The 20961-nt window shown below is 44.7% G+C and overlaps 5 protein-coding genes across 9 annotated transcripts in view; 3 read left to right on the forward strand and 2 right to left on the reverse strand.

Moving 5' to 3' along the window:
- Dhc36C (Dynein heavy chain at 36C) overlaps positions 1-5592 on the reverse strand; it is a 28373-nt gene extending 22781 nt beyond the window's left edge. For 2 of the 3 annotated variants that reach the window (XM_033380152.1, XM_033380153.1), the window contains exons 1-3: positions 1984-2111; positions 1187-1730; positions 906-1130 (exon numbers count right to left, since the gene is read on the reverse strand). In XM_033380152.1, coding sequence (XP_033236043.1) covers positions 906-1130; positions 1187-1722 — 761 coding nt within the window. In that variant the 5' untranslated portion in view covers positions 1723-1730; positions 1984-2111. Of the gene's footprint in view, positions 1-905; positions 1131-1186; positions 1731-1983; positions 2112-5398 lie in introns of those variants that run through there. The other variant, XM_015180950.2, reaches the window with a different exon arrangement.
- On the forward strand, positions 1860-3496 carry mEFTs (elongation factor Ts, mitochondrial). Its single transcript, XM_001357026.4, has 3 exons — positions 1860-2439; positions 2513-2761; positions 2829-3496. The coding sequence occupies exons 1-3, from the start codon at positions 2266-2268 to the stop codon at positions 3357-3359; spliced, it is 954 nt and encodes a 317-aa protein (XP_001357062.2). The 5' UTR covers positions 1860-2265; the 3' UTR covers positions 3360-3496.
- Positions 3625-4940, forward strand: LOC4817677 (uncharacterized). The gene has a single exon (XM_001357027.4). It carries the CDS (start codon positions 4068-4070, stop codon positions 4809-4811), a length of 744 nt encoding a protein of 247 aa, XP_001357063.3. The 5' UTR covers positions 3625-4067; the 3' UTR covers positions 4812-4940.
- A 595-nt stretch (positions 5593-6187) lies between the features above and the next one.
- Positions 6188-18124, forward strand: qua (villin like protein quail). Of its 2 annotated transcripts, none has more exons than XM_001357028.4 (7): positions 6188-6403; positions 15014-15223; positions 15281-15483; positions 15546-16458; positions 16526-17545; positions 17599-17799; positions 17863-18124. In XM_001357028.4, exons 1-7 carry the CDS (start codon positions 6377-6379, stop codon positions 17974-17976), a joined length of 2688 nt encoding a protein of 895 aa, XP_001357064.3. In that variant the 5' UTR covers positions 6188-6376; the 3' UTR covers positions 17977-18124. The 2 variants fall into 2 exon arrangements, with proteins under 2 accessions (XP_001357064.3, XP_015036437.2); XM_015180951.2 differs by lacking the exon at positions 6188-6403 and adding an exon at positions 11777-12335.
- A 411-nt stretch (positions 18125-18535) lies between these two features.
- On the reverse strand, positions 18536-20466 carry LOC4817679 (mitochondrial inner membrane protease ATP23 homolog). Of its 2 annotated transcripts, none has more exons than XM_033380156.1 (3): positions 19705-20466; positions 18706-19635; positions 18536-18637 (listed from the first exon to the last, which is right to left on the reverse strand). In XM_033380156.1, the coding sequence occupies exons 1-2, from the start codon at positions 20368-20370 to the stop codon at positions 19435-19437; spliced, it is 867 nt and encodes a 288-aa protein (XP_033236047.1). In that variant the 5' UTR covers positions 20371-20466; the 3' UTR covers positions 18536-18637; positions 18706-19434. The 2 variants fall into 2 exon arrangements, with proteins under 2 accessions (XP_033236047.1, XP_033236048.1); XM_033380157.1 differs by having other exon boundaries at positions 18536-18657.
- Between the last annotated feature and the right edge of the window lie 495 nt (positions 20467-20961).

Below are 20961 nucleotides of genomic sequence, written 5' to 3' on the forward strand. Positions count from 1 at the left end.
TTCTAGCCGTTCTTTAAATTTGTTGTTGCCTTGGCCCTGATGCTTTGGTACTGCTTTTTCCATTTCCGTGGCATTGTAGTTGAAAAAGTGCGGTTAAAAAGTTTTTGGCACGCCGCAAAGCGATTTCTCGCGTTTTCCCCATTGCAAGAAGCTTTTAATAATGTCGCGCGACTTTCGTTATTTTCACTCCCAGAGAGAGGCAGAAGGCAGGATCTCCGGGCAACTTTGTCAGCGTCAGCGTCTCTGTCACTGCCGGCGCAAATTGAGATGAGGTTATTTTCATAAGATTTCGCGCGTTGCCGCAACTCAAAGGGCGGCAATTCATTTCATAAAAATCCGATTGGGATTTTAATCCACAATGAAGCCAGCCAGCACACTTCCACACATGTGGGTGGTATCCAGATCCGGATCCGGTGTGCTCGAGTGTTTGTGGGGATGTGTGGATGTAATTGCATGTCAATTGCACGCTTCTTTTCGGAAAAGGGGAAGCCCCAACGCTCGCATTCAATTATGGCAACTTTTTCTTTCATTTCTACTTTTTTTTTGTGGCTCATTGTAAGCGCACGATTTACTTGCGGCTGGTGCGGGTGCTGCTGGGTATGGGTATAATTTATTTTAATTAAAAAAATGAATCTCGCATTTTCAGAGGAAGGTCGAAGTTCATTTTCGATTCTCAATTCATGGCGAAAACTTATGAAATGAAAATAAAAGCTTTAGTCTTTTTAATCAGAAGAGATTATAGATCCTTTGTTCATTTCAAATATGATGATTTCCGATTTATGATGGGGAAATCTGGATTTATATTTCATATTTGGCATCGATCCCTTACGCGTTCAGCGTTTAAGTTTCTCATAAAAATGGTGCTTACCTTCTTTTTTTCCTTATAATTACGAAAGAAAACTCACCGAAAACGCCAATGATTTGTCAAAAGCTTCACTTCACGACGCTCTGGGGTTTCCAAAAATTTAGTGGCACCCTCTTTTGTCAGCCGATCGAGAGCCGTGTGACGTAGCACGTAGTCAACGACGGCCTTCTTCATGGCAAACACATAGTCCGCACGCACCTCGGCAATGTTCTCATTCAGAGCTGTTTGCCATTTGTTCAGGAACGCCGGCACCAGGTCCGTAATCCTGCAAAGAAAGATGGATACAACGGGAATGATATATTGCGAAACGGGTTCTCGCACCTCTTGAGGATCTTTCGGCTGAGCGGCGACACATGGATGGTGTCGATGCCATGCTTGATGTAGTAATAGTAGCGCAGGGTCTCCTTCTCGTCCTTGTCGGGAAAGGGTATCTGACACTCGCCCACATGCTCCGCGTCCTGATCATCGTCCATGTGCAGAATCAACTCGACCAGTTTCCGGCGGAATAGCTCGCGCTCCACCCGCATCAGCATGTAGTTGGCTTTGCCTTTCCGCTCAGTCTCCGCTTTCTTCTCCTCCCGCTTGCGCCGTGCACGCTTTTTGGGGCAGAGTATGCTTTCGGGCAGCTCGGAGAGCATTTTCCCATCCAGTAGCCCACTCGTGCACTCCGGCATATTCAGTTCGTACCAGAGGCGCCGGGATTTGTACTCGGGATTGGCCTTCGACTGGAGGATACTCTGCAGCACATCCGGCTTTGGCCGGGTGTAGAGCATTTTGGACTTTTCGCATATGCGGCGGGCGCCGCAAATGGACGTAAAACTGGGTATATCCCGGTTGGGATTTTGTCGGTTCTGCATGTTGCGGTCTGTAACAAGAAGCGAATTTGAATTTACATTTAAATTATAACCGGTTCATGAGGAAAGTGGTGGTTGTAGTCTTCGCTAGTTGCTGGGTGGCAACGCCGGCTTGCAATAGTATCGATAGCAATCAGCTGTCGAACACATGATACCCGGCTGCTGCCTTGCCACCACCAACACCCACAAAATTGTGCAACCCGGAAAATTATAAATTTCTTTTTAAAATTACTTCACTTAGTTTAGGTTAAAACATCGACTTACCAGTCGTAATTCTATTGCAGCACACAAAATTGTTTATTTAGTACGCGCCGCAACGCGATTTTTTCGGCTTTTATTTTATCCGAGCATACGAGAACGTGTTGAAAACAAATGCAAATGCCACACGTTTCCTGTTTATTTTGAATTGATTTTGGAAAAGTCGGAAAAACAAGCAACCGGCGTTGCCCATAGCAGCAGCCGGCCCAGAGCAACAAGTCACCCCATACCATACCCCTAGGTCTCTACCAGAAAAAAAGTAAAAGAAAAATCAAATAAAAACCTGCAATGTTGCTACAAAAGTTCTACATGCGTGCCCTGCACACCACGCGAATGGTGTATGCCAGTGGATCAGGCGCCGGCCTGGAGAAGAGTGCCCTGTCCGCCCTACGCAAGAAGACCGGCTACACATTCGCTAACTGCAAGAAGGCCCTGGAGTTGCATAACAACGATGTCAGTGAGGTGAGTGCCCAATCATCCAGAACTCTATTCTCGCAGAGATTTTAATACCAGTCTCTCTCGCTTTTTGGAACAGGCGGAGAAATGGCTGCATGCACAGGCACAGAGTCTCGGCTGGACCAAGGCAACGAAAATGGCAGATCGTGCCACTGCCCAGGGCCTCGTTGGGGTTCTTGTACGCGGCAATCTGGGCGCTATGGTGGAACTCAACTGTGAGACCGATTTTGTGGCACGCAATGATGTCTTCAAGCGCTTCGTGGACCATGTCGCACGGATCTGCCTGCAATACACGGAAGCTATCGAATTTGACGGAGATCTCTGGAAGGTAATTATACATTCCTGTTTTTTGTTCATCTTTCGTTTGCTAACACTTCGAACCTCTATTTTATCAGCTTGGTTACGAATCAGAGGCTTTGAGGAATCTTCCTACGGATAAAGGCCGCAATTTGGGCGATCATTTGGCCCTACTTATCGGCGCCGTGGGGGAGAATGCCACCATCAAGCGAGCCATCTGCTTTAAGGCCAAACATGACATTAATTTGTGCGGCTATGCACATCCAGCACCCACCAATGTGGGCACCACTGACGACACCACACAAGTGGGCAAATACGGTACCATTATGGCATTCCGTTCCGACATTAAGTATCCGGACTATGAGTTCCAAAAAAGCATTTGCCAGCAAATTGTGGGCCTGAAGCCAAAGAAGATTGGTGAATACGACAAGGACAAGCCGGTCGAGAACAAGGACGACGAGACGTGCCTCATTCATCAGGAGTATCTGTTGGACGCGGACAGAACTGTCGGAGAAATTCTCAAGGAGCACGAGACCACTGTTGTCGACTATCAGCGGTACGAGTGCGGCGAGGCGACCAAGGGCAATCTCGACGAAATTCTTCGCTCCCGAGAGCAGAGTAGCAATTAAATAGATCTAAAACCAGACGACTGTAGCATACAACATTGTTATACACCAAACATAACATTACACACACAAACCATGATTGTTAGACCGAAATTCTGGACAAAATTTGCATGCTGAGTAAGAACAATAACTACCACGAACCCAAAGTGTACTTTGAATACCATGAGTCATGGCAAAAAATTGGGGTAACATGCTGGCGTGCGCCTGCGCAACACGGGAAGCACGCTTGAGCGCCTTCCGCCGGCAGCAGCAGCACTAGCAGCAGAAGACTGGACAGTAGAATGAACTGTTTATGAACGTGTTTTGTTCTGTAGCCGGTAATTATCAGCACGTCAGCCAAAAAGGGGAAAAGAGCCAAACAGGTATTGGACGATCCTGGACGTGGACCGCCACCACAAGTTCAATGAGCCCTTCAGGTCACGTGTGGCGTACATATGAAGCTGGAAATCAATGTTATATGAATTTCGAATCTCTTGATGTAAAAACAAGAATTCCATGGCTGGATAAAGTTGGATACGATTCTATGCAATATAATAGCGTTGTGTCATTTGCCATTTGTGTCATTGCCAGCTTGAATCTGAAGCGTACTTCGCAACCTTTTTTCCGAAATGTCAAATTTTTTCAGTCGGGTACGTTTTTTTTTCACATTTCATTTAGTCTGCTCGAACTGAAAGATTAAATTACGCATAATTTACGAGAAATACGAAAAATATGGACCTAGAATCGTTTCGCTCAAAGTATAGCGATCTAACAGTCACCGCTTTGCCTCCTGGCGGAAAGAAGAAGGAATCAACGAAGGCCAACGAAGAGGACATCAAGATGGCAACTGTGGAGGAAAAACCGCCACGCGTTGAGATTACTCGTGTAACATCTGGTAATGGCACTGCATACGGACCCCCCACATCAACTTTTTTAGGCGGTTCCTCATCGTTCTCTGCTGGCGGACCAGCACACGGACCCAGCTCTGGAGTATTTGCATCGAACCACCGCGGCGGTTCTATATTGGAACCATCCCCATCGACCCCTGCTGACGGGTCTGGCTCCTTGCGCACCCGATCGCGGCAGCAGACTGCCGCCGCCTTGGCCTACGCCTGCGAGTACAAGCAGGTGATGGCTAAACTGGATTACACGAAGTTCATGCAGGCCAAGCTGAAGCAGCTGTCCGCATCGCAGGGCCAAAATAACGCCGGAGCAGCTCACAATAGTGTGATGACATCGGAGAAAATCGTCGTTGCCGACGAGGATGTCCAAGGGAACATTGTGGACACATTTGACAATCTTATGTCCGTTGTGGGGAAGATGAAGGCCGTTTTGAACCCCACCGTCATGGGGATGCGGTTCGCCTCGGAGCGTATGCTGCATGAGATAACCAATGCCCGTCTCGTGGTCAAGACGGGTCAAATAATTCTAAAGCGCGAAGAACTGGATACTTCAGTTACTCCCTCCGACGAGTGACGTCATCCGGTGCAGGTTCACCGCCACTCGTTTTACGACATTTTTCAGTGAGTGCCATAGTAAAAGAACAATAAAACAATAACAAAAAGCGGGGAGTTCTGCGAACCCTCAGTCAGCACATGAAAAGAGTTTGGTTTGTGTATAGATGGTAATGTCTCTGGAGCGCAGTGGCCGGCATTTTGACACTAGCGAGCAGCGGAGCGCAAAACTTGTCCCTCATGAATGGTTTATTTTGTAAGGGGAATTGGGTTGGGGTCGCCTCCATGGTACCCTTGGTTGTATTGGTATTCCATTCCAAATGTAGATAACTAGCTTATATTGGTCTCTTGTTTTGCGTACATTCACAACAGACATTCCTAAAGCTGTTATAACATATGTAAGAATCTGCTAAAATTGCTGAAATTAATGTTCGCAGCCGCCGAAGAATTGAAGCACATATATACATGTATGTATATGTACATATACATATCTCACTCTTACTGCATTGTTTTCACATAAAGGCTGTCTCTGCTTCAGCAGCTAGTCTAATGTCATACAGGGTGGTAGGGGTACAAGGTGGCAGGGCAGCGGTAGAAATGTTGACTTACCTCATTGGGGGCATATTTTAGGCAAAAATAGTGCCACGCTACTTCGACTTTCTTTAAGTGTAGTGCCATAGGACCACAATGCCAAATATCGATGGGCAGGGATACGATTACACGTTTACTGCACTCCTGAAAAACGCATAAATTTCAACAAAAGCAAGCCGAAACTTTTCACAAAAGTACACTTAACTTTGCATTCCACTTGCCTAATATACCCACTGCCCGGCCACATCCGCACCTGGAAAGGGTCACCACTCCACTCACTGACGCCAGCGTCGTTGCCCCAGCCCGCTGCCTTGCCATGCGATCGCGCCGCTTCAATTGAAGTTTTCCAGTTCGGGGGCTTCAGTCGTAAGCCGACTTTTCACGGGGTTAAAGCCAGATCTGTAGCGACCGGATCGCACGCACAGTACTAATACCTGGCTTCACTTCACTCCTGCGCGGGAACAGCTGCGCTGCCTTATTTACCGCTGGCTTTTGCTTCCGGTTTGCAAATACATACGTAATTCGGGTTAATTTGTTTGGAAAGTGCGGCAAATAGTTTTTGAGTTTTTCGTATTTTTGCAAGCCACAAAAAGTTATTAACGAAACGCCGGGCGGTAATTGCAGAGTGAAAAAACAAAACACAAACAGACTCCCGGGCTCTTTCACTCTTCGGTGTGTTTCCCAGTCTCTCTCTCTCGGCTAAACGGTAAACTGCCAGAAGTGGCCAGAGCGAATAAGGAAAAAGACGACAAAAGCAAAGTGGGAGAAGAAGGCGCCGAAAGCAAATCAGCGAAAACAGCCAAATAGAGCGCGCAGCCAGCAGAAGAAGGTGACAGCAATAAACGAAGCAAATGTGTAAGTGCGAAACAATTAAAATTGTTTGATTTAAAGTTGCAAAGCGCCGGCGCAAGAGTACAAGAAAACCGAAGCTGCATTAGTGTTGCTGCATATCGCAGAGATCTGCGTCGCGGGAGCCGCAACAAATTGGACAACAAAATGCCGCCGTTTAATTTCATCAAGCAGGTGAGGAGTGTGAACGGGTAGCATTTAAATGTTTGGTGTGAACAGTAGCACTTAAATGTTTCAATTTGCATTTTGCATACGAGTGTGCGCGCATACGAGTGTGTGGATGCATTTATTGCGCGTCAAGTCGCATGTCAACATGGAAAATTAATTAACCTTTATGTGGTCACTAGATTAACAGACATTTGTTGGCAAACTGCAACGATGATTGCAGTGGGTATCGATACCAAGAAATATCCCAACAAAATGTTTTCTATCTAATTTCATTGGAAAAACTATGTTAGTTTATGAGTGTAATGCAAATTAGCATAGAAAATGTATTAACCTTTATGTTGTAACTAGAATAAGACGCCTTGGTAAGGCTGGCAGATGACTGGTTACACGCATGAATATGTGTGTAGGTTTCGATACCAAGCTCATCCGTGGAGTAATATGTTTTACCAGCTAAACGCAGTAGAAATACTCTAGTATTATTCTATTCTAGTATTCTATTAGGATTGTGATATTGATCCAGCATTTGGGAACATTCCAGTTTCAGACTCGACAAAAACAATCGCCCTCTGTAGATTCGTACAGTCAGCCAGTACAAGAAAGCATCTGCGCAGAGAAACATCGTTGCTTCTGTCCAGATCAGGAGAAACTAGGTAAACTCTTGCCCCCTATAGAATGCCCCATGGCTCAAAAGACCCCGTTATGGTTCAAAGTGTCTGTTTGTGAAATCTCCTTCCGAAAATTGCTTCTGGTATGAAAAGAATACTGGTATATATTTATGTTCCTATAGGGTCAGTCTGCGTATATCCTATGGGGGAAAATTGTTTTTATTTGATACATCTCGAGCTCAAGTTCTTTCTTTTCTGCGTATAGAAATCGTTTTGCAATTATGTACTATTTGATGATTACATCTCTCTATCGTTTCCACTGAAACTCCAACCAATTAATTAGAATACGCGTAGCACTAGTCTACCGATAAAAGTAGAACAGCACTGACAAACGAATGCGTCAGAGCCACGAAAGATAGTAGATAGAAGTTGACACATTATTCTCCACAATCAATCATAATGGATCCCAGTGAACGACAAGCGACAGACAAGAAACGTGTCTAATTGGCCGAAATTCAAAAGCAAATAATAGGGGAAACGAAGCCATAGGCTTGTCTGTGGATGTGAATCAGTTTGAATAGAAAACAGATTTATCCAAATCAGGGGCCCAGCTGGAGATGAAATAAGACAACCGAAAAGAGATTTTCTGTAATTAAGTTTGCCTCTTCAGATGCTCGGCTCACAGATGGCTTCCGGTGATTAAATGTCAGAAACAAGACCAACGGAGGTACCCCAGAACCACGAATAAACACACGGCATCCCATGCTGGGAACAAAGAAAGGAAAAGGCCCAAAACAAACCATAAAGGTGGGAACAATTTCTACGCAAACCCATACCATACCCATAAAGAATACCCCTGCCCCACCCCACCCATCGGAGCTTTCTTCTTTCTCCACTAATTTGAGGCACCACAAACATCGTTTGTCTGAGACTTGGTCCGATCTTGGACTTACCAAACAAATTCAAATGGGTCAACGGACAGTGTTTAAGAAGCTGCAGACCAACCCGGGGGGGAATACTATGATTATATTACGAGTGGTTTTTGGGGGCTCTGCCTAATGAATTTCCAAGCATTAAGGCAACATTTTGTTTAATTTTCGTGGCTTTTCCTCACCGTGTGATAATTAAGATGAATGACCCCGAGTCTATGGCTGGTTAGAAAGTTATTGCACCACATTTTATGGATAGTTCGGGCTCCACATTTTGGGGCTTATCTCATCTCAAGAGCAGCTGAACCCGAACCGAGAGGCTGGCCTGGCCCATACATATTTGCATTTTTTAGTATTTAACGCGAGGTTAATTGCATGTTAACCAACAGTTAAATAACAGTTATTCGTGCAGCTGCCGCGTTTGTTTATGGCCCCCAAAATGTTCATCCAAAATTGTTCAGCTTCCATCGCAATTGTTGTCCCGGCCTTTTCTCCGCAATTGTCTCTTTCTTTTTTTAATGAAGAAATTATTTTGAACTTTTCGTGTTACTCCGTGGCTTCACCCACACCTCTGCCAATGGCCTCTGGCGTGGGAAGCTGTCGACTGCGACTGACTACCGCGTCTCGTTTTACGAGTATTCACTCGATTCCAGATCGTTATTACGAATGGCAAAGGAAATCCAAGCCAAACAAAAAGTACAGCTAAAAAACCAACATTTGCGGTAGCAATTTTGTGAAATTTCGCAGGAAAATCCATTCGGGCCTCGCCTTTCAAAATCCATTTTGATTAATGATCGCCATTTGTTCCATGTTATCATCGTTAATTAACCATTTATTAATGCTAAATCAAATGCATCGCCAGCCAAAACACCTGTTATTGTTATTGATATTGCCGTTTTGCTTTTACCATTCTACATGGCCGCAGTGTTTTGTCAGTGGCCTCATAAAAGGCCACCAGACGGGGAGTTTTCTGCAAGGAAACAGCGACGTGGCCATCGGATGCACTTCAAAGAATCTTTAAGATTGAACAGATAATTTATACATATGCATAAGTAATGCTACAGTTCCATTCTTATCATTCAGGGTTCACTCGTGAATGCGGTACGTTTTTGTCGAGGCACACGATATTTCGAATGTGCCGAATGGTCGGTCTATGAGAAATTTTCACAGCGAATCCACGACATTTGAAAAATGTGTCTGCATGTATCCTATGCTATATGTATGTGTTCCCAAAAACACATTCCCAAAACGATTTATATTTGATCAATTGCTGATACGCTTTCTCCGTTGCAGGCAAATCTTCCTACAAACCTATCACTACCCCAGTCCCAGTCCCAGTCCCAAAGGAAGAGCATCCCATTCCCATGACGGAGAACACCATATTTTGTAAAGTCAGCTGGCTTTGTGGTCTGGAATCGCTGGCAATTAATGTGGGCTGCTGTTTTCCAGCCCGAAGACCGGCCGACGAAGACAAACTGCAAAAAGAAGCTGCAGCAGCAGCATGTTTGCCATAGTTTTGCCATCTTCAGAGCCAGAGTCTGCTGCATCTTCCATGGCTAATGAAAAGACAGCAAAAGAGCATCAGAGACTCGCGGCAGGGAAGGGGAGGCAGAAACAAATCGGCACAATCACCGCTAGCGGGGATCCATCCAGCAGACGGAGAAGGAATACTGAAAAAAGAAATAAAGCAGTCTGAAGCGGTACATTGCTGGCCCGTTTCCCGGTTGCAGCTTGCAGTTTGCAGCTACAGATGTGGCAAATGCCACAAGTCAATGTTGCATTGTGCCTGCTTTGTGTGCTGGCTTTTTTATTAGTCTCAAAGTTTACGTAAATGTCGCGTGTGTTGTGCCACAGACAAACACACACAAAACGCTCTTAATGGGCTTGGGGTTTCACAGCAAACAATCAAACTGTTTCAGGCGTTCGCCTTTTGTGTTCGCCTTTTATTTGGTAAAAGGAAAAGTCAATTGTTTGGACGGGGCGTCGTTTGTCTTTTGCAAGTTGACGTGTGTAATTATCATAAATTTTAAAATTGTAAAATTGCATTTCCATCCATGCTAAAAGTCGCACATTTTCAGTCAGTCCTGGAAAATGCTCTTTGCATTTCGTATCGTATCTCACATTTCGCAATCCGCAATCCGCATTTTACATTTACATTTTTACATTTGCTTTCATTTTTTCCAGTTCACGCCTCAACCTCAACGGTTGATTGAACTTGTCAGAGATTTTGAGTCGGAAAAACATGAGGCATGGTTCATGACGGAGAAAGAAAGAGTTACCTGCGATTGTTTTGGTTTTCGTTTTGTGTTTTGAAAGGCACTGCATTGTCTGTTGCCCCGAGATACTGATACTTACAGTGTTCTCCCGTCAGCCTGGAAGGAGGGCCCATTAGCGTCGTTCACGCTTTGGAAGACACACACTTTGGAAAACCATTACCATACATTTTCGGGGGCCTTCACAGAGATGAACACACAAGTACAAGTACAAGTACAAGTCCAAGTATGAAAATGTTGAACAAATCACTGGCAAAATACTCGTAGTTGGTCGAAATAATTTGACTACTTTCCTCGCTCGACTCCAATTGAGGCCCGTTGGCTGTTAATGATTGTGCCACACAAATGCCACAATCCGCCTGTCTGCCACTCAAAACATAAATCATAAAAGTGAAGACTCAAGGCAGTCAAGCGAGGCAGCAGTTGACAAAAGGCAGAAGGAGGAAACCCACGAGATGCAAATCGACGGACGGGTGTCTGCTGCATCGATGTTTGACGCTTCCCTCCCTCTCTCTCTTTGTGCTTGATTGCCTCTAGAGAATGTCAATGCAACATCGGAGTGTGGATGGAGACAGCTAGGCAAGAAAATAAAGCAGGCGAGTTTCAGAAGTAGAAGATGGGATACTCTTTGAAGGAGGAACCCACTAAAACTCGTGGAAATACTATGTGGAAATATTAGTTACAGTAGGAAATGGAAAACATTCTCTTACATTGAAATGTTTTCAGTGAACACTCTTCCAGGGAATGTCTGGGAATGCGCCTACAAAATTTAGCCACCTTTCTTCTTCAGAAGAAGTGGAAGCCTACTTATTCCAGGAATACACTGGAGTATAATTTTATAGCTAAATATCGTATGACAACATTTTGCACCAATTGATAGCATCATTCCGATTCCACATGAAAGTTTGAGTAGGTACCAATTGTACCAATGGAATATCTTGAAATATTCATGTACATGATGCGTATTTGCATATAGATCACAATCTACACTTTCAAAATCTACATATTTCACCCCAAGACGAACACTCTCAAGCCCTAGATCCTCCTCTTGTGGTCACTCAACCGAAAGAAGTAGAAAATCGTTTAAAGAACCCAAGTAACCGACTCATAAAGACTAGTGTGTCTGTCCACACATGGCTAATGGAAAGAATTAGCAAAAGACCAGCAAAGAATTTGCTTAGACCCTTTTGCCAACTCTTCCGTGTGGCCTTTTGCCCGCAGCCAAGTTCCAAGTTCCGTTGGCTTAACGCTGGCCCAGACCCAAACCCAACCCCAACCCCAGACTCGGAGCCCCGCAACTTGGCTCAAACCGGGGTGGCAGGCGACAGTAAACCGCAACAAAATGCGCTGCGCTTTCTGCTTTTCTTCATTTCGCAGTCTCGGACAGCGAAAGACAGAGACCACCGACAATATAACTGATAATTTTCATTCATGTTCCAGTACCGAAGTCACAGCCGATTTCTGAGTCACAGTCACCGCTTCCCACCTGTTCGGCCGCTCGGGGCCCCTCTCGAATGCGGCTGCTCTGCTGCTGGCCCGGCCATAAACCTGGAGTGCCGCATTTTGCGTCGACCAGTCTGCATTTGGCTTTCTGCCTAGCAAGTCGTGCAGCCACATCTTGAAGATCTACGTCTACGGGTATTCGCGTCTGATCAGAGCTCTGAACCGGGGAAAAGGCTCTCCACGCGAGTGAGTGCGCTCTCAGATCGGCCACAGGCCAGGGCACTAAGCTTAGGAAAATCGAATCGAATGGGATTTTCTTTTACTGTCTTTTCGATTCTTTATCGGATCTATCGTAAAATTTGTTGATTCAAAATTTTCAAAGTCAGATAAAATACAAAAAATACAGAATTCTGAGTTGTGTGGTGCTGTGCTTCGTGAAATTTCTATTGATCGCTTTCGATCGATCGGTCGGTCGGTGTCCGTCGCGACATTCGCTTTTCAAAAGGATTTCACTTTGAGCTCGCTGCCAACAGAGCCGGCAATTGGAATTGCCATCAATTTGTGAGCCAAAACTAGTTCAAGGCTGCCTCCGATCGTCACCGAGCAACAGTTCCAATCTTCAAGCTTCTTCTCTGGGTCGGTCTTCGGTCTGTCCAAAATGGAGCTATCGCTGTCACCAAAAGAAACGGTAACTACAGGCTTTTCATTATGCATACAACAGTCCAGTCTCCCCTTGTCTCTCTCTCTCTCTCTCTTTCCATTCGTTCACTCTTTTACATTTTCCTCCGTCTTCCATTGCGTCGTGGGTCTGTTTTAGCCAGTTTTCCGTTTTCCAGCTGTTAATTACGAGCTGACAATTATTTGTTTGGCCATTACCATCATTTTGGTTCCTGATTATGATGCTCATATCTTTGGAGATCTATAGTAGAGATTGGAGAACAGGAATTGAATGATGATATCTGTATTTTATGAGGAGATTATTGTATTATTGAGCTTTGATTGGGTTTTCACTTTTATCTTTACATTTTATGTAGCTTTACCGATTTTTTTGTAATAATGAGCATTGAGCTCTGAGTAGAACAGGAACAAGGCATTTGTAATTTATTATGCCTATGGCTGATCTGTCTATTACACATTTAATTTCCATAATTGTCTGTAAGCTTTCACATGGTTTCGTAATTCCTTTACTACATTATTACAACCATCAAAACCCATGTTTCTGCGGAGGCCCACCTACACCTACATTCATCTCTTGTATCCGATTTATTTATGATTCTACCTGCAGTGTCCCCATGTTTGCAAGATTGTAGATACTAAAAGGTACCGCTATTTCCCTTTCATTATGGACTCACTTTACATTGACTTTAGGAATCTTTCCAAACAAAAATTTAACTTTGCTTTGAACTTTCTTGTTTTTTTTCCTTTTCCATAAAACAAATCTTCTAAAGCAAGCAATTAACCATTTTGAGTTCATTTCTCAAACTAATGGCTTGTATTCCTCTTCAGAGATCTATGAGAATATTATATTAAATTTTTGGCATTCTGCTGAGAACATTTCTTGGACGCTGGGCATCAATCAAACTTTCATGGCTTTCCATGCAGATGTCGCTAATTGGTGGCTGTGAAAGTCTCTCTTTGGGGGCAATGTCTTTGCAAAGACAAAAGCAACAAAAAATATACCTATAATTTCCTATATGTATCTGGAAGAAAGAGATTCCGTTGTACCAGTTTTTGTGGTTGTGGTGCCATGACAAATGTCGTTTAGCTGTCAACACACGCAGTGCAGATCGATCAATCTTGATGATGATCGTTGGAAAACCTGGTTAACCCAGCCACAGCCCCCACCCAAAGCAATCCATCCCGAGTTATTTTCCCATTTGCAGACAATAATTAAAATGTTTCCATGCTGCACATTTTATACATTGCTTATTTATGAGAAGCGAACGACAAAATGCGTGGGCCGAAGGCATTGATACCCTTGCAAGATCAAACATTGCACAGAGCATCAACTTGTATCATGTGCAATGCTTAAGCCAGATAAACACACATTTTATAAATGCACATGACTGCTACGAAACGGCTGCCATCCCTTCGTTCTCCACATCGGAATACCCTCTCCTAGAGTATAACACAAACTAAAGCCAACAATTATGATTGTGATTTTCATGAAATGTCGCTATAGCGGGGCAGAATTCACTGCCAGGCGGAGCATGAACTTGTTTTTGGTCTCTGAACACGAGAGCTGTAATCAAATGATTGTGGCTTAGAGGTGTACCCCCAAATGGAATGGTGGTTCAGAGTCAAAGCATTAATTACTCAACGGCCACCTAATGACCCCCAACCGTTAGCCAAGATCGAGATGAAAATGCAGACGCCCCAAACCCCAAAACCCCAGCCCAGCCCCCAGTGCTCTCAACCACTTTCCACTTAGCTGCGTTCCATAAATACAATAAAACAACAAAAATTAATCTTCGAAACAAAAACTGGCCTGAAACCGCACCATAGACGCCGGCCGCCGCGCACCACACAAATGTGGTTCAGTTTTCACTATCACTTGGCCACCAGCTCTCGAATATGCAGAGGAGAGGCAATCGGACGCAATCTGTTCAGCCGCCAGATGCAGAGCACTTCCCCAAGACCTGTCCAAGTGGGTTGTTGTTGTCGGATTTTCTTTTCTTTTGGTGTGGTGCGGTGTGGTGCGGAGTGGCGTGGTGTGCAGATCCTTGGCGCCTGTTTTGAGGCTTTTTCGAAAATTGTCTCATGTCAGTGACAATTGGAGGCCATTTGAAAGGTGTTTTAATGTCGATCGAAAATGCTGTTCGAGTGGCCCGTCATCCCAGGCATTGTCCACCTTTGGCGATGTGCGGTGAAAATATAGAATGGTAATTGCAGATGAAATTTCATCAAATCAAAACCTGCTCACATCGAAGAGAGTCGAGTAACACTACGTGTTTGGGATTGAACTTCAAACTGAAGCAAGAAATAAGAGAAGTTTCAGTGAAGAGCTGAGACGAGTTCTGCGATCTAGCACGTTTGAATATATGTATATTATTTAAAGCGTACAAGATGTGAGACTTAAGATTTATATTTCCTTAGTGTTAACTGACAATTCCATCTAGTTATTTCGTCTTACTAAAAACTGAGGCCATTTCGAATGCATTATCCTCTTACAAAGTTTTAGAGCAGTATTGCAGCAAATATAAACCAGTAGGAACGTTTATGTCCGTTCACGGGTATTTTTACGAGTGCAAGTCTCACTGAGAGACAGCTGCCGATGGCGAAAAAGAGTATACACCACTACAAACACTTCTAAATCGAATTTATAAAAACTTAATAAAATAAAACCCCTCTCTTAAATTTTTTCAGGAGGTCCGTCCGAACACCATACCGGATCCAAAAGTAGATGCCACCTTCCGTAGAGTGGCCAAAAATGCAATTACCTTTTCCTTGTGGAAAATTGATGAGGATCGCCTAGAGGCCGTTGCCCGTTCACAGTACGGAACGTTCTACGACAACAGCGCCTACATAATATACGCAGCCAATCTGGTGGGGCACTATGCCAATCACGAGACCATCGTAGGTAGCCCCAAATATCCACATTAATGGTCGTTCTAATAGGATTTTGCACTTTAGACACGCGAACAGAAGCCCAATGTGGTGCTGGAACGATACATACACTATTGGTTGGGCGGAAATGTCAGCGAACAGAATCGTTCCAATGTGATGCACAAGATTCAAGAGCTGGACTCGTATCTGGGCAATGCGGCGGCCATCTACCGCGAGACACAGAACCATGAGAGTCCGCGTTTTTTGTCCTATTTCAAAAAAGGATATGAGTAAGCCCATCTATGATAGAGATTCCCAGTCATAATGATCTCTAATCCCAAATCCCTTTCAGTATTCTTTCGGGAGCTTTGATCAACTCTCCACAGAGGCCACGCCTGTATCAGTTGCGTGCTCGGAAATGGCTGCGTTCCATTGAGTTGGCCACCATCGAGTGGTCGCACTTTAACTCGGACTACATAATGGTTCTGCAAACGGAGACCACGACATTCGTCTGGATCGGACGTTCCAGTTCGGGCATCGAGCGGCGCGGCGCCTTGTCCTGGGTGCAGAGGCAGACTAACGGCTGTCCCATTGTCATTGTGGATGATGGCTACGAGCAGGCCATGACAGCGCCACAGAAGGAGCTGTGGAACGCACTGCTGCCGCTGCATAAGCGAATGGTCTGCCAGGCCAGCCAGCTGGTCACCGACTATACGGACTGCAGCAGCAACAAACTCCGCATCTACAAATGCAATCTGCGTGGACGTTTGCATCTGGATCAGTTGGATGTGGGCTTGCCGGCCAAGGATGATCTAAGCGATGCCCATGGGGTCTACCTATTGGATAACTATGGCCAGAGCGTTTGGCTCTGGGTGGGTGCCCAGGCCCCGCAGGCGGAAGCACTCTCAGCCATGGGCAATGGCCGTGCCTTTGTCAAGAAGAAGAAGTATCCGGACAACACTTTGGTGGTCCGCGTCGTAGAGGGCCACGAGCCGGTTGAGTTTAAGCGTCTGTTCTCCAACTGGTTGAATGTGTGGCAGGAGAATACACGTGGCCACAAGCCGGTGTCCACAAAGTTCGGCAAACTGGATGCCCATTCGCTGTGCGAGCGTCCTAAGATGGCAGCGGACACACAGCTGGTAGACGATGGCAGGGGAGAGCGAGTGGTGTATCGAGTGTTAGGAGACCAGGTGCAGGAGCTGCCAGTCTCAAAGACGGTGGTCTTCACCACCAATGCCAGCTATGTGGTCAAGTACAGTGTGCAGGTAAATATCCACTGCACTCCATTCTTAAATCAGCTTTGAAACTAGGACATTCTTTCTCCATCTGCAGTGCGCAACTGTTGTGCCGGCAGATCTGGCTTCGGTGGGAATTCAGAACATCATCTATCAGTGGAACGGCTCGGAGGCCTCGGCTGAATCCATTGCCACTGCGAATAAAATTGCCATGGTCGCATTTGAGGCGCTCAAGGAACCCGGAATGCTAGTCCAACTCTACGAGTTCGATGAGCCACCGCATTTCCTGCAGATCTTCGACGGCAAGCTCATCATCATGCGGGGACAGCGCAGCGACATACTGTACAGCAACAACAACAACGGGGACCTCAAGACCAATGTGATGCTAGAGACATTCCTGCTGAAGGTCTACGGAGACGCCAGCTACAATTCCAAGGCAGTGGAAGAGCACCCGCTCTCCTCGATCACCTCCAAAGATTGCTACGTGATCAAGACGAGCCATGTGTGGGTCTGGTGTGGCCAGAGCAGCACTGGAGATGCCCGCGAGATGGCCAAGTCGGTGGGTGCTCTCATGGGAGAGTACACCCTGATCCTCGAGGGCAAGGAGAGCAAAGAGTTCTGGCAGTCAGTGGCCATGTACTTCAACCAGGCACTCGTCATCAATGGCCATGTCAACTCCTGCGGCAGCAGCACCACCAGCAGCAGCAGTGGCGCCGGCAGCATGTGCAACGGAAGCTCCAACGGTGGCAACGTCTCCCCCATATTGAGCAACAATTGCTATCTCAACACTTGCGTGCCGTCTAAGCCAAGACCACCGGTGCAGCTGTTTCTTGTCTGGTGGCAGCAGAACTCCTTGCGCTACGAGGAGATCATTGGCTTTGAGCAGCAGGATCTCAGTGCGGATTGCACCTACATACTGGACACTGGCACCCTCACGTATGTCTGGCTGGGGGCCCAGGCCCAGCAGCAGGAAAAATACACGTCCATTGCACAGTGCTATGTCCAGAATGCCCCGTTCGGGCGACGCTCGGCCACAGCCTTGGCCGTGGTGCGGCAGTATCAGGAGCCAAATGTGTTTAAGGGCTTTTTCGAATCCTGGCAGAATAACTACGGAAAGGTAAGCTTTAGATATCTCAACTATTCCAGAAATAAAATCAGATTTTGTTGCAGAACTTCCTGTCCTACGAGCAAATGCGCAAGGAGCTGGGTAGCAGCACAGCTCCCAGTAATATTAGCGCAGTCAATGGCACCACTCCGCTCATTTTGGACGATAGACAAAAGGATTTTGATGGGCATAAGAAGTACCCATTGCCGGTGCTGACTCAGGAGATGGATATGCTGCCGTCCGAGATTAATCCGCTCAAGCGAGAGGTCTGTTCCAGTACTCAAATCAACCAGAAACATCCCCATTGAAACTTCCTTTTCTCCCTCCAGGTGCACCTCACTCATGATGATTTTGTTTCTGTTTTCAAAATGTCTTTCTACGATTTCGATGAGCTGCCCAAATGGAAGAAGACCGAGCTGAAAAAACAGTACAGATTGTTTTAAGTCAACGCGCCGATTGAGTGTATCCGTGTATCGAGTGCGCACTGTACATAATCCACATGAATGAATAGTAAAACATATTTGGAGCAATTTATGTTACATACTATACACACTTTACGTAGATATAATAAAGAAAACTCTTTGAATTTCACAAGAACGAGAAATATAAATCAAGTGAACTGCTAGAACCATCAGGTGGTTTCCACCTCCTCAGAATCCGGCTCATCCCCGCTGTCCGAACCTGGTCAAACAGAGAATTTCATCATTTCACAGATCGCAAATTTCCACACATTATAATCCCCACAACTTACTGGGAAACAAAAGCCCGAAAATGAACTCGAAAATTCCACCAAGTAGATCCCAAAACATTTTCGATCTGCTGTGCTCAACGTTTTGTAACTAAGTGCAAAGACATTACGGATCGGAAACGATTTTGAGTTTGATTTTGATTTCATGTAGCCCAGACCCCATTTAATGAGCCGCGACCAAAAACGGAAGAGTAATTCGGGCTTAATTCCTAGCGATTGCATGATCTAGGTCAATCATGGCCTATTGAAAAGCATTTAAGTGGTCATATCAAATTTATTTGTTTGGTTTCATCATGTTCTTCAGATTCAATTTCAATTTTAGTCGTAATAGTAATCACCAAAGTAATCCTCGTCCGCTTTAAGAAATAAGGTATTACTAATTACAATTCCAACTACAGTTAGAGATACTACGCAAATTACTCACTTATATCGGAGAAGAATAAATCGTTGAGGAAAGCCAGAAATATTTCAATAAGCTCACAGCAATCCATGGTGTATGATATAATTCTGGATACTTGCGGGATTTTGTATTTATAGTAGATAAACGTTGAAGGTTAATGCTTTGGATGACCATTATTAGGAGTAATTTAATAAATGTTATAATATTCATTTTAGCATTTTATTATGGGACATTTTTATAATGATTCCTATCGCACTAAGAGTTGTAATCGTCATCGCTGCTTTCAGCTGGAAATTCAGTAATGTTTTGAAATGGTTTTAGTGTATGTCGAATCAGGAAAATCGAATGTTACTAGTGTTGATTTTATATATTACTTATCCAGTTCCTCTTCTCCTATATCCTCCAACTTACAGCCGAATAATACGTCTCCAATGAACTCCAATATCATTCCAATTATTTCACAGTTCTCCATCACTTCGCCGTTATGATTTACAAACTTTTACTAAACCTTAGAGCCCTCAACAATGGTTTTATATACAATTTGGTCATACATTTGGCCTTATAGTATGTACTATATGTATATACGATTATCTGTTTTGAACTTGGTACATTTCCATGGCTAATCGTACATACTTCATTTAATGGCAATCCATTTCGCTATAAATACAATTATTTTGGTTCAGCATGATATTCCAAACGTTTAAAGATTAAAACATAGTTTTATTAAAAACAAACACATCCATTACAGCCATTTCAATAAACGTCATAGCCGTACATGGGTCCCTCCATGTAGGCTTTCTGTTGGTCCGTGGAATTGCGACGGATTCTTCTGCCGATGGGCTCTAGATCCGCATAGCACTTGGGAAAAACCCGCTCCACAGCCGCAATGGCATCTGATTTGCTTATATTCCGCACAGCCAGCACAGAGGCCAAGGCCTTGGTCTTGACGCAGTTCTAGGGATCATAATAGATCAAGATAAAACGATTTAGCATACGAATTTACTTTGAAATTGATTCACCCACCTGATGCGCCTCTTTAACGTTAAAGGGTGAGGCATCGCCCTGGAACATGGCACTCAAAAAAGAGCAATGGGCCAGATTGGCCGCTCGGATCTCCGTACACGCCAGGTGATCTACATTTCGGAAGTCCAGATCGTTGTTGCAGTAATCGAACATGTGTATCATTTCATGCGTAAGCACGCCATGCACCATGCTTTTGTTCTTGGCCATATTCTGGCAGACCACAATCTGATTCAACTTTGGATCGTAGCCACCAGTCACGGAGGGATCACACACCTCGCAGGAGATGTGCCGACGCAGGTCGATGGGGCACCCGGAACTCTTCAGTGCTCCCATCATTAGTTTGACCAGTGGACCGTTCTTCACACACCAATAGACATTCTGTTCACACTTATAGCGATCAATGTTCTCCTGACCTTCCATACCAAAGAGGATGCGTGTCCACTTGGGCTTGAAGGTTACGCCGCGTCGCTCCGGATACAGATCATAGCCCCAATCCTTACTCTCATTGCTGGGCGTTTGGTCGTTGGAGCGGTTGGCGTCCTGAACATCCTGGGAATCGATTGCAACGACGGGTGGAGTTGGTGGCTTTGCCTTTGTGTCAGTGGGCGTTTCAATATCTATAGGCGTGGGCGCTTCTTTGGCCCACACTTTTGTCAGAAAATCCATAGTTTAGAGGATTTCTAAATCTCCAATTGGTTGAATAACAAACCGGCAGCTGATTTGGTCAGCGATACCAGACCGCTACAAAATTAAATAGAAGGGGCTTAAGAGTGCTAAGTTCGTTTTTCATCATACGCGGCGCTATATTGTTGTTGAGGAAACAAATTTCAGGAAAAAACAATCAAAGTAATCGCCGTAGTAGGAAAACAAGTCAAGCATTTAAAATACGCCAGTCAAGTAGAAAATTGATTCATTAATCGGATAAAATTATGCGGGCAGGGCTGAGAGATCTATCTAGCCAGTAATATTTGACGGAATATCAAAAACGAGGAATATGTATAATAGAAATTGAATTCGTCAGTATATTTTAAAATGAGGCGGTATAATTTGGTATATTTCCGAGAGTCGGCACCAGTGCTGCCGACTTTTTATCGGAAAAAATGTGTTTCTAACTTGAAGAAAACGAAAAAAAAAAGCTGAAAATTATTAAACCATTTATTATATTTGAAATCAATTTTGGAATATTTTCAACTTTAAGGTAATCCAAAATTTTGTTAATTAAATTTTAACGGAAAAAGGTTGAAAAAGGTTCTTTCT

The sequence above is a fragment of the Drosophila pseudoobscura genome, chromosome 4 (genome assembly GCF_009870125.1).
Source record: "Drosophila pseudoobscura strain MV-25-SWS-2005 chromosome 4, UCI_Dpse_MV25, whole genome shotgun sequence".
Taxonomy (NCBI): domain Eukaryota; kingdom Metazoa; phylum Arthropoda; class Insecta; order Diptera; family Drosophilidae; genus Drosophila; species Drosophila pseudoobscura.

What these genes read in the sequence shown, in the direction of transcription:
- LOC4817679 (XM_033380156.1), bottom strand. Translation starts at nt 20,370, where the DNA reads ATGGATTTTCTGACAAAAGTGTGGGCCAAAGAAGCGCCCACGCCTATA. An exon ending in ACGTTAAAGAGGCGCATCAG is followed by an intron (nt 19,636 to 19,704) that starts GTGGGTGAATCA and finishes TATGATCCCTAG; the next exon opens with AACTGCGTCAAGACCAAGGC.
- LOC4817677 (XM_001357027.4), top strand. Translation starts at nt 4,068, where the DNA reads ATGGACCTAGAATCGTTTCGCTCAAAGTATAGCGATCTAACAGTCACC.
- mEFTs (XM_001357026.4), top strand. Translation starts at nt 2,266, where the DNA reads ATGTTGCTACAAAAGTTCTACATGCGTGCCCTGCACACCACGCGAATG. An exon ending in ATAACAACGATGTCAGTGAG is followed by an intron (nt 2,440 to 2,512) that starts GTGAGTGCCCAA and finishes TTTTTGGAACAG; the next exon opens with GCGGAGAAATGGCTGCATGC. An exon ending in TTGACGGAGATCTCTGGAAG is followed by an intron (nt 2,762 to 2,828) that starts GTAATTATACAT and finishes CTATTTTATCAG; the next exon opens with CTTGGTTACGAATCAGAGGC.
- qua (XM_015180951.2), top strand. Translation starts at nt 12,306, where the DNA reads ATGGAGCTATCGCTGTCACCAAAAGAAACG. An exon ending in TGGTCAAGTACAGTGTGCAG is followed by an intron (nt 16,459 to 16,525) that starts GTAAATATCCAC and finishes CTCCATCTGCAG; the next exon opens with TGCGCAACTGTTGTGCCGGC. An exon ending in GGCAGAATAACTACGGAAAG is followed by an intron (nt 17,546 to 17,598) that starts GTAAGCTTTAGA and finishes ATTTTGTTGCAG; the next exon opens with AACTTCCTGTCCTACGAGCA.